A 12,374-nucleotide genomic window follows, 5' to 3' on the forward strand; every position below is an offset into this window, starting at 1 on the left:
GGGCTCAGATTCCGAGGGTGGCCCGGCTGAAGTCGCTGGGTGTGGCTTTGGGAAGAAGAAATGGGGATAAGGGGGAGCCCGCGTCTGGCTCGCCTCCCTTCTTCGAGGATGCCCTCAGCCCCAGGCCTCTTTCCCGCTCCGGACACCTGCTGCCGGGATCGGGCGTACGAGGCAAGGCCTCATTCCGCGGCATCGGTCCCACCTGCGCCACTGCAGACGCTGGGGAGGTGGTCCAGGGCCGCCTCCAGGGAGCCCGCCCCGCCTCCTCCGCGCAGCCCGCCGCGCCCGGCCGCGTCCCCTCCCACCCCGCGGCGCCCCGGCACCCCTCTCCTCCCCCAGCGGGCTTGGCGGAGCATTGTACTCACATCCGGGGCTGGGTTTTGCTTTAATGCGAAACGTAATTAACCCGGAAAAAAGAGCCGAGAGACAAGAGAGAAGGAGGGGGCGGGGTGGGGGGAGAAGAGCGAGAGGAGCCAGAGGCACCGAGAGTTTGGCTGCAAGATAAATCCCCCGAGAGCGCCGGCCCCGCGGGCCGGAGGGGCGCGTCCCACCCCGATGTAATCCACGCACCCTGCCCGAGCCCCGGCCCCTGCGCAGCGGGGTAAGTTAGTGCCTTCGCGGGCCGGGGACCGAAGAGGTGCAGAGGGACACGCGCGGGCAGGCGCGGGCTGGGGGAGCGGGGGCGCGCAGGCAGGCTGGGTGCGCCTGCCCTGGTGGCCGACGACCGAGGTGGAGGTCTCTGCAGCTCCTAGCCGCCCTTCTAGCTCGAGGAAAACCCGGAGGGCAACCCCTCCTCCAATCTTCTGAGGCGTCCGGGGTGGCCAAGGTCGCCACCGCCAGGGGTCGGGCTGCGGAGTGGGGCCGCTGGGAGGGTGGGGGCGGGTGTTCGGCTGAGCTGCATTTTCTCACGTTTGCAGCGGCGAAACTTCTCTGCGGGTTCTGGCGCGGGGGCAGCGGCCCCTCAACGACTGCCCGGGCTGCGGGTAGGTCTGGAGAGCAGAGAACGTCCAGGCAAGTCCCTTGGGCACCGATTGGGCCGTGGAGACGCATCTCTCTCTTCCCCTATTACCTTATTACAAGACAGGCCTAGTATATGCTTCCGTAGGGAGATCTGTTCCTTTTCTCTGGGTCCAGCCCGGGTCCTCGGGCTTCTAGAACTCCAGGCTATTGGGGTGACTTGAAGGAAAACTATTCTGAAATGCAGGTTCGGTACGAAGTTGGGAAAGCACCTCGAGGGGAGCTGTCTGTCCCTCTCACCAACTTCTTCCTCACCTTACTCACTTCCCTTTTCTGCTCCACTTCTCCAGTTCTGAACTGTTATTTCATCAAATTAAAGAAAAAAAAAAGAGTAAAGGGAAAAAAAGAGGCCTTGTAGGAAGGAAAAGTGTCCAGGCAAGTCCTCCACTTCAGTCTTACACATCTCCTCCCCTAGGCTAGCCCTGCCCCCCAGCCTTACTGTTTAAAGTTTCCTTCCTTCTTGATGAGTGTGGGTTCAAGCTGTGTCTTCCCCTTCTAATTCCTCCCGCCCCTCCTCCATTCTTTCTTAAGGACTCCAATTTTTTTTTTCCCCAGGGAGTAAACAGCAGCGAAGGGGGGTGGGGTGGGAAGCATTCTACCAGGGCGCCAGCTGTGGCTCTTGGAGGCACCTCAGCCAGCTGAGTGGTGGTTGCACTTGGGTTGAAGTTCCAAAATTGTAGTCATGTTGTTCTTAATATATCTAAGTCAGTCCCCTTTTTCCTCTTTTCTGGAGCTTCTTCATTTTTCTTTGTTTGGTGGCAAATCTTTCAGAAACAGTAGAGCCAAAGATCTTGAAAGAATGGAAATGTTTGTTTTCTATTTAATTTGCATTCGATTGACAAACCATTGGCTATAAGCACATGAAAGGCATTGATGAGCAAAAATGCCGCCTCTGTCTTTAGGGAGCTTCCAGTCTTTAGCTTCCTAGAACACAAAGCTGATTGCCCAAATAGAGATCTGGCATGCTTTGAGAAACCAGAGGAGTCTTTTAAAAAGCATTATCATCGTTTCATACATATTAGCCTTCTCCACTGTGTGCCACTTGAAGGCTGGTGACTTTTGCCATAGTCAAAGTCTAGCTTGTAGTCTGGACTGTGTGGTCAATGTGTGACATCCCCTAGGTGCTGAGTAAATGTTGAATGAATGAATGAATGAATGATTGCAAGCACAGACATTGTGCTTGTCCAAATGGAAGGGAAAAGAGCAATGCAGCTGTGCCATCAGCCTGCAGAAATTCCGTCCACTAAGCTGGTTCATGAGGGTTTACTCTGGATGTTTCCTTTAGACCTAAGTAATCTGCCCTGTTTGTAAGCCCCACTTTTTACAAAGTGTGGCATTCCTGGTGGAATTCTAGCTAGCTGATGATGGGAACCTTGCTCACTTCACAGATATGTAACCACTTAGGTATTGACTTGGAAACCACCTGCTTTTTGGTGGAGAGTTTGCAAAACCCTTTCCCTATTGGTGCTTTCTTCTATCTTCTGTATAAGGAGATAGGGACTGCAAATCCTATCATGTCATCACAGTGAGCTGAACTGTATTTAGCTCAGTATTTCATTAATAAAATACCAAGGTTAAAATAAATCCTGAAGACATGCAGGTTTTGGTTGGTGCCTACCTATGGGAACATTCTGCAAAAGTGGGGAGAGAGATGCATCAGCCCTCTCAGCCAAATCCTGAGCAGGCCTCCTGCAGGCTTACCAGCGTGGGAGTAGGGGTGGGGGAGGTGGGGGTGGGGCGGGGGAGGTGCTGAAAAGCTCTGGAACACTAGGGAGACCAAAGCGGCAGGAACAAGGTCTTCAATGTGCACATCCAACTGGCACTTCATTGATTTCCTGTCTTCTTCATGGGGCAGGTGGACAGGTGGGTGATACCCCTGTTAAAAAGCTGGAATTCCTCTCTTAGATCTTGCTGTGGGCCACAGTGCAGTAATTGTCCCTTCTGATTCCCTGAAACTACTGGGGTGCTACTGATTCTGGTAGGTGTAGCCCTAATGCTTGGAAAAGAGGATCTTGGTGCTCTTCTCTCTGCCCACCATGAGCAGTTGGCGTTGCCTTTCAGTTTTCCACATGTTTTAGTGAGTTGGATAGGACTCCAGCAATCTAACCTATTAGGCTTTGCAAGGGAAGGAAGCAGAGCAAATACTATGGTGTGACAGCCTATGGGAGGAGAAGAATCCTAGCTCTGCCCAATATAAGCCCATCATTGAACCAGGGAATTGGACAGGGTGGGGATATAGGGCAGCTAAGAAGTAGAAAGGATGGAGTCTCTTCCTTCCTGTTCTGAGGAGGCCTATGCTTGGTGCCATGGGACTATTATAGGAAGACTCCCCATTGACCTTTATTCCAAATCTTGAATTTCTCTGTTCTCCCCTTCTCTGGCCCCTGCTGTAAGCCCGTCCAATCTTTGGGCTTTATAACTCACCTTCTTTCTGAAAGCCCTGACCTTCTCTGTCCTGACCCCCATTGATTGAAGTGATTTGCAGAGGAGTAAAGGCTGGATTGGGCGGTCTCACCTTGGAGGTCCCAGTTCTGCTAGTGCAGGAGCTACTGACACTGCCCAGGGTGGGCAAACAAGGCTTTCAGCTCTGGGCCTGTAGTGTGCCTTTCTGCCACTAGAGTTTGGCCAGCTGAGATAAAGAGGGTGGGAAGCTAGGTCTTGCATGTCCTTATGCTCCTGAGAAAAACGACAGTTAAAGTGCAAAGGCTAGTACTCTCTGTCCTATCAGCTAGGCCCCAGAGTTAGCCATTCACTTGCAAAGTGGCTCTCTGCCACTCGGGTGCTCCCATGGGCAAAGCTGGAGACAGCTGGGTTCTATCAACTTTCAGAGTTGCTGGCCAAGATGAAGTCTGTGGATCTCTTGGATTTTTTTTTTTTTAAAACCAGGAGAATTTTAGAGATGTAAAATATGATGGTTCTTGGAGTAGAGGCAAGAGTAAGGGAAATGTGTGCCTTGTGAAGGATCCCAGTTGTCACGGCCTTTCCATTGAAATATGCTTATTGATATTTGAGGGGTAGAGATGGCCCCTGCAGCAGCCTGCCCTGTATTGAGCAGCTTCGTGGTAGTCCTGGTAATCATATACCACTTATTAGGCACCACACACACACACACACACACACACACACACACACACACACACACACACGCCTTAACAACATTTGCCTAGTGTTTACTCTTTACCAGACGTGCTGTTAAGCACTTTTCGCATGTTGATTTCATTTAATCCTCACAGCATCGTTTGAAGTAGGTAGTGATTCTCTCTGTTTTGCAAATGAGGAAACAGGCTCAGAAGAGTTCAGCAGTCTGTCTGACTCTAAAATGCCTGCTCTTTCACTTCACTCTCCTGCATAAGTGGGTAACTGAAATCAGCACACCGTTGTTCATGGTGACCTTGCAAGAGTTTCGTTAAGCACCCTCATGCTGACCATTGTCACCTGCACATCTTCCTTGTCACATCCAGCCCTGCCTCCTTCTCTGAATGCACATACCTTTAGACAGACACACCAGGCCATTTATGCTGTCTCTTGGCATTTCCCAAAAGGCTAATTAGTAGAGAGGAGAAATAATGATTTCTTCTCATTCTCCTACCGCTCAGGCTTTAGTGGCTGATGCTGTCAAATTTCAAATGATGGTTATAGCTCCTGTACAGCTATTGCTAGGAAGCCTCACAGGGAAACTGAATTTGTTGTGTCTTCTGAGGTGGGGGACTTTGACGATTCTGCAGGGTTAAGATCTCAGTTTTTATAGGCTCTTTATCAACCCAGTGTGGCAGCTCGCGGGCACTGGTGAGCTGTTTGGTGCAGGTGTCTGAGGAGCCTTGAGCCATGCAGGCCTTTGTTTCCTACCCGCTCCAACGACCACAGTTTCTCTGAACATAGAAGGCTACTGTTAAGAGAGGTCATGAATGTTTAAAATATTTTGTTGTTTTTGGCATCTTTCGTGCAGTGGTATCAGTGTTCAGTTACTCCTGCCATTGCACCCATAGTTCTTCCCTTAAAAATTCCTTGAATGCCTTGCCCTCCATTCAAAGTTCTGGGGTCCCGTGCAGATTGGGCTGTCTGTGTCAAGGAGGTGCCTTTTCTTAACCTCCCCATTCCTGTAGATGTTTGCATTCCTCACCCTGTGCTTCCGTTGGGAACATGTTCTCAGTACATTCCCTTCTCTCTCACATTACTCTCCTGCCTGAGACTACTTGGAATTTGCTCTCATGACATTTTCAAAATGCAGTGATATTATAACAGGAATTGGATGCTCTCACGCTTCCTAAGTTATCATCTTTGGCCCTTTCTCAGAGATGTATCCTGAAATAGTTATGCTTGTGTTTTGCTGTTGTTCTCGTGGTTTTTATTAGTCCCTTGGCATTGTTGAGGTTCTACAATACACACTTAATGTGTGCTGCAGTTTAAACATAGGTGAGCACTCTGTCCACATGGCCCTTGCGTATTCTAGCAGTAGTTCAGTACCTGCGCTTAACCTCCACTCCCCAGTTCTGTCTGTTATATTACAGTCCTCACTGAAACCTGTGAGGCCATTTCTAGATAAACTTTCTCCTGTAGAAATTTAGCAATTTCCTGTTGGTATCCCTCTTTGCTCACCTAAAGAGACAGGAGAATGTACTTACTTATTGCATGCTCCACTGCATGTCAAAAAACGCCTTCTGGACTATTTTCTAGGGTAAAATCGCTGAAATTCCCTGCCTTGCCAACAGAATAATGTGAAAGAAAAATCTCCAAATTTAAAAAACAAATTTATTAAAAAAAATTTTTGAGCTGTCAGAGGTTATGATAGATTATTTCATAGTAGGGACAATGCCATTTAAGTCTTTATCTCTGTTATCCCTTTCTCTCATTTTTATATACTTCGAAAGTATCAGAATGGGCCCCCCCCCATGAATCTCCCTTATTTTACTCTAGTCTTTCCTGTATTTCCAAACTACATTAGCGATCTTAAAAATCAAGATATCCAGTGCAACAAACTACAGCTTTCATAACTTAATAGCTCTATAGCTTTTCTTTAAAAAAATAAATCTATCCATCTCTTCATTCATCTATCTAGCCATTTACTTAAAAAATGTCAAGCCCATCTCCCAAGTTTCAAGAAGGAAAATTCCACTGGGGGTCCTTTTCAGGGTCTCCTTGCTTCTCCCAGAGTGCTGGGCCTGGTGTGGCCCTAGGGCTGTAGCAGTAGAGGAACAGCGGCATTGACTTATTGAATATTCAGTCGGCCCCAAGGACAGGGGCTTCTCTTAAGAAGACCAGGGAATGAGGAACCAAACCCACAGCGGAAAGAATGAGCCTCTCTAGAGGATGTTGCAGTAGAAGTACCGTGTTTCCCCAAAAATAAGACCTAGCCGGACAATCAGCTCTAATGCGTCTTTTGGAGCAAAAATTAATATAAGACCAGGTTTTATTTTACTATAAGACCGGATCTTATGTAGTATAATATGATATGATATGATATATGATATGATATAATATATAATAATAATAATATAATATACATGGGTCTTAAGTTAATTTTGCTCCAGTCAGCATTAGAGCTGATTGTCCGGCTAGGTCTTATTTTCGGGGAAACAGAGTAAGATACCCAACTAGAATGGAGAGTGCCAAAGCTCTCTGGGTAGGTACCTGGCTCTAACATTGCCATATTAGATTTAAAACTTTGACGCACTAAAGAAGTCCCAGGAGAACTATAATTTAGGCAAGTTTTTGCTTGTTTGTGGACTCTGGAGAATTGAGAAATTCATTCTCAGCTTTAAAACTTATATGCTGGGGAAGGGTGTGTGTGTGTAGTGAAACAGCTTTCCCTCCTGCTAAATAAAGTAACACACATTCCCTGTAGAAAATTAGGGAAATATGGAAAATATATAGAAGTAAATAGAATTTACCCATAACCCATAGATACTAACTGCTAATATTTTGGTGTCTTTTATGTCAGTCTTTTTCCAAATATAGAAATACAAAAATAATATTTAGGGGGTTGAGATTGTATTATAAATCATATTGTATCTTAAAAAATCTTATCAGGATATGGGAAGTTTCTCCCTAATTCATTAAAAATGACTTGAAAACATAGTTTTTAAATGATAGTGCAACATTTCTTTATGCGAAATGTCCCATAACTTATTTAATTATTCTCTAATCATTGGGACATTCAGGGCATTTCCAACTTTTTGTTATTATAAATTATGTTGCAGTTGCTGTCTTTTTATTTTAATCTTTATTTGCATCTCTGTTTATTTACTTGGATAGAATCCTAGAAGTAGAATTCCTGGGTCAAAGGGTATGAACATTTTTAGCTCTTTTGTTGCATATTGCCAAATTGCTTTCCAGAAAGGTTTCTACTCCTGTATAAGAATCTTAGTGAATAAGTGTATAAGAATCTTAGTTAAATTTTTCAAGTAGATGACATTCGTTTCAAGCAGCAATCTTTACTTTTTCGCCCCTCTAGTGCCTCTGTCTTCCATCGGAGTATGTTCTATTTTCTTAGGGTCTTGGTCCCAGATATCTCTTGTATATTATGAGCCTGATAAAGATGTCAGTTGCTCATTTCCTCGGGGACAGTTTTATTCTTGGCTTGAATCTCTTCCAATGATGGAAACTGAAGCATTGAAATGGAACGTTGAGGAGATATTTTCGACAGAGAAATCTCCCCAATGCCCCCTGATCTCATTCTAAGGTAGGCAGCTATTGACTCTTCCCATGAGCTTTGTCTGGTCAGCTGGCAAATGTTGGCCAGGAATCTTGGTTTAGTTAACATTTAAATTCAATGGGTAAGTCCATGCAAATTCACTTTTTTTCTTCAGTTTTACTTTTATATGAATTAAATATTTAATATATTTTCATTTATAGTACATAGTTAAGAACTTACTGAAGAAATTTGGATCATGTAAAACTTTCCTCCTTTTTTTCTATTTTAGTTTTAATTAAAATACATTATTTAGTTATTTGGATTATATGAGGCCATGTTTTGGTTTGGTTTGGTTTGAGGTGTGTGTGTGTGTGTGTCACACAGAGAGATTGATATCGATCGTGTGTACACATCATTTTGATTTACATTTAACAAAGTCCAGGAAGGAAGATGAAGCAGGAAATAAACATGAAAAAATTAAAGTTAAGCCTCACTAGGCATCATTATATTTAAAACTGGCAGCAGTTGAAAATAATGAGGATATTCTATATATATAAAAACATAGTAATGGTAACAATATGTTGCTGGCTGCAATGTAAACACTTAAAATATTTTTAGAAAGCAACCTTGTAATAGGTCTCAAGAATTATAAAAGACCATAAGCTATGATCTAGTCATATTATTACTTAGAATTTATGCTGTTTCCATGTAAAAGAAAGTGTGAACATAGGAATTTCAGCATTATTTATAATAGTGAAAAATTGGATATAATCTAACTGTCTAATCATAGAGAAATGATTAAGTAAATTATAGCAAATCCAGTTCAGTAATGTTATACAACAGTTAGAAACAATGATTACAAAGACTATGTAGCAACGTGGAGCACATTTATGATATAATTTAAAAAGGCTGATTACGCCGCCAGGAGCATGAAAAAGCACACAGAAGTGAAACGGTTGGCTAGAGAGATCTTTTAAAAATGCCAGCGTTGTTATATTGTAATTTTTGTACTGAATGCGGAAAACACTAGGGAGGTTTGGCATGCTTTGGACCGATAGGATGCTGAATGGAGTGGACCCAGGGTCCCTTCCTGCACAAATATTCTGTGCTCTTTTTCTTCCATGTGTTGTGAGGGCTACAGGCTACTTGCTGGGTGGTTTCTTTGTGGTATTAGAGCAAAGGAAAGGTGAAGAGGCTAGTCTGAGAGATGGGTATCTGGTGCTCTAACCCAGCGAGAACACTTTGCATGTTGTCCCAGGAGATGGGAGAGTCACTGCCAAGGTATGGGGCCCAGGACATGCGGAGTGTGTGTGTAGGGGCACTTCTGAGACAAACCACCCAATGTCACCCTCCACCCAATAATTTTACACTGAGGAACTCGAGTTGAAATTTAATATAACAAGTGATTTTAGAGAGGCAGAAAATAGGCCAAAACCATATATCTGGAGGGGTATTGTGACAGCTGGAAAGGCCACTTTGAGTGTTGTCTTGGTCTTGGTAGGGGAATTTTGGGGTGACAGTATGTGTGTATGCACCAGGTGGTTTTTTCCCCCCTTAACTACCAATTGCTAATACTTTCCTTTCTCCCCTCTCTTCCCAGTTGTGGCTGAGCCTGGGGTGGCAGAGTTAATTGTATTAGAGTGGCGCCTCTGGAAAAAAGGGAGGAACCCGCAGAGACTTGGAAGATGATGGTGATAGGTTGAAGAAGCAGGGAGAGGGGATTTGGTGGTTGAGACAGCAGGCTCTCTGTACCAGATCTCATCAACTGTTGTGGCAAGAGGGATTGGAATGAACTGTCAGAGGATTGGCGTTTAGGACCTCAGCTTTGTGTTTTGTGCACCAGGTTTGTGTTTTGTGCACCGTCTTTTGAGGATGTCACTTTCTGGTTATAACCACGTGTCTGTGTGATGCTCGGTTCTCCTGCAGCCGAGCCTTTCTTTCCCCCACCTTCCACATTCTCCATGAGCTGTGACTCAGCGGCTTCTCAGGGCATCTGAGCAGCTTTTTTTCTGGGGATAGAACGACAGACAGGAGATGTGGGAACCAGAATTCCTTTAATTTTCTCTCCTTCTGGTATGTCAGGATCTTCTCCTTTCCATGGGTCCGTGCAAATGGGAAACCCTCAACAAAAGTAGGCTGTTAGAGGATTTCAGAAAGACTGCCTGTTCTAGCCTCTGACGGATCAGTCTTGTGGGCGGAGAAGGGAGCGTGTGAAGGGAAGCCAGCATGACATTGCATGCTGTGCTTCCCGAGTGGGCTCGGAGACAGTCAGCTTTGTTGTCCCACTGCAGTTCAAATGCGTTTTCTCTGAGAAATGTCCCAGGAGTGGCAACAGTCCTGAAACCCCTGGAAATTCTGTCTCTCCGGCGGGGCTGGCCTCAAGGAAATTAACTGAGTTTTCCTGGGAGATGAACGAGGTCTCTCATCCTGACCAGACATCTGTGCACTCTCATCAGGAGGTTGACCCAGCCTGTCTGCAGAGGACTCCTGTTATCCCCTGTTCCCTGGGGAGAAGCTGCATCCTTTCTCAGGCATGTGCTCTCTCCCCAGCCAACGCCAGGCCTCTCGCCTTTCCATCTTTGATCCAGGGCCTACAAGAAGACTTCAAGTTCCTCCCATGGCGTTTTTTCCTAGCTTTTGGCTACTATCCATCTTTTCCCCTTTCCTGTACTCACACTTGCTCATGTTGTGAAACTGGAGCTGTGATGGAAGCTTAGTTCGGGAAGGCACTGAGAAGCGGGGGATCTGGCTCCAGGTATGGTATACTTAACCTGAGTACAATTGACTATGCCAGTCCAGGCCCCTTCTGGCAGATATGATGCTACTTTGTGCAAGAGTGTTTCTCCCCCAACCCTCAACCGCCATTGTTCTCCACTTTTCTGCCGTACTTCTTCCTTCTCTTCTGCCATCTTTTAAAACTTCCTCTTTCTATGTTTCGTTCTTTCTCACCTACTCTTTTACTTCTACTCCTTTTATTTCCTTTTTAGCTGTGCTGTTTCATCTTTGCCCTCTTTTCCTGCCTGCTTTACTCTTTTGTCCTCTATCATGCATGACCCAGCAAGTAGCCGTGGGATTCTCCCTTCTGACTGAGTTGTCCGTCCTGATTGGGATTGTGGCCAGACCTTACGTGGAGCCAAGGGATTCACTGTGCACTGGTATCCCTGTGTTCAGGGGGCACTTTTTCCTTGGGGCAGCCTCTCAGCCCTGCCAGGCTGCTTGTGGGGGGGTGGTGGTGGGAGAGAACAGACTACATTACGCGTCACCACCCTTAGAATGAGCCTGATCTCGTAGGAGTGTGGCTCCCCGCTGGTGAGCCACCCCGCCTCTGCCCCCCACACTCCTGGAAGACTACAGGTGTGGCGTCTTGGTAGCGTACTTGCTGGCCAGTGTTGTAGTGCAGGGAATGGCCGTAACTCCGCTGTTTCACAACTTGGCTTAGAGTAAAACCTGTGGTGGGCTTGGGTATCAGTGAATTTTGCTTGTTGGATCCCAGCAGGGCCAGGGTGGGTGGTGTCTGTCCTTGAAAGTCTGAATGCCATGTGGTGTTTTCTGATCCCTGCGGGACCTTGTCCCACTTCTGTATCGCGGTGCCCATCAGGTTGGGTGCAGCTGCTTGTGGGAAGGCGCTCATCCTCCTTGGGGAGGCGAACAGAGCTCCTGACCTTTCAGAGAGACCAAAGGAAATCACAAAGAGAAAGGAAGCTGGCCTGAAGGTTTCGGCTTGTCTCTTGACACCGAGATCCTGTTCTGGAGTCAGTGAAAGTGTTCAGCGGTTGGCGCTTTCTTCCAGTCTTTCATTCGTTGAATACAAGTGGCCTCTGGGGCTGAGGAATGTGGCCCTGCCACAAGGTCTCAGGAACCCCTCCGATCAGTGCCTTGGTCCCTTCATAGATCTGGAGGGACTGCTCTCAATGACTGAATTTCTGGCAAAATTTAATTTAGGTATTTGAATTGGAGCTTAAATCCTTTCTGATATAGTCTCTTTATGCATAAAATTGGGGGATGACCTACTTTCCTTTTGTGAAGAGTAATAACACCTAGTGTTTTTGAAGTGCTTTATGTGTGCCAAGCACTTCATTCTCACCCAAATCTTACAAGGTACAGGTACTATTATTATCCCCATTTCACAGACAGAAACTGAGGTGCAGAAAGATGAAATAGTTTGTGGTCATACAATACGAAGCCAGAATGGGAATTGGAACCCAGGCCCCTGACCCAAAGTCTCGGCTTATATCCTCTATGTCTGTAAAGTTGCCTAATGCTCTGCCCAGCACATAAAAAAGCCTCAGGAAAGTTAGGTGACACATTCTCATGGATTTGGATGACTGCTTATAGAATGGAATCAATAGAGATTTCCAGGGTCTGGTTGGGGTGGAACATTTGGTGCCCTGGGGTAGGAAGCTGATGAGAGAGAGTGCCAGCCCAGTTTCTTGCAGAGGTGAGTCAAGTCAGAGTGAGGTTCCTACAGGTCCTGAGGCAGGGCCCGCTTCACCCTCCTTCTCACCAGCACCCGCCTCCCTCCTCCCATGCAGGGTGATGTGAGCAGAGCCCAGGAATGCCTTATGTGGATCGGCAGAACCGAATCTGTGGGTTTCTGGACATCGAGGAGAATGAGAACAGTGGCAAGTTTCTGCGGAGGTACTTTATTCTGGACACCCAGGCCAACTGCCTTCTCTGGTACATGGACAATCCCCAGGTGAGAGGCTATGGGGGAAGGTGGCAGAGT

General features: G+C 46.3%; 1 protein-coding gene across 5 annotated transcripts in view; it reads left to right on the plus strand.

The window, feature by feature from the left end:
* Nucleotides 1–389: 389 nt before the first annotated feature.
* Nucleotides 390–12,374, plus strand: part of PLEKHA2 (pleckstrin homology domain containing A2) — a 56,667-nt gene continuing 44,682 nt past the window's right edge. For 2 of the 5 annotated variants that reach the window (XM_081046936.1, XM_081046940.1), the window contains exons 1-2: nt 390–601; nt 12,181–12,344. In XM_081046936.1, coding sequence (XP_080903062.1) covers nt 12,204–12,344 — 141 coding nt within the window. In that variant the 5' untranslated portion in view covers nt 390–601; nt 12,181–12,203. Of the gene's footprint in view, nt 602–919; nt 1,012–2,779; nt 2,881–9,921; nt 10,404–12,180; nt 12,345–12,374 lie in introns of those variants that run through there. The other 3 variants (XM_081046937.1, XM_081046939.1, XM_081046938.1) reach the window with 3 other exon arrangements.

The sequence above is a fragment of the Rhinolophus hipposideros genome (assembly GCF_964194185.1).
Source record: "Rhinolophus hipposideros genome assembly, chromosome: 4".
In the NCBI taxonomy this organism is placed as follows: Eukaryota; Metazoa; Chordata; class Mammalia; order Chiroptera; family Rhinolophidae; genus Rhinolophus; species Rhinolophus hipposideros.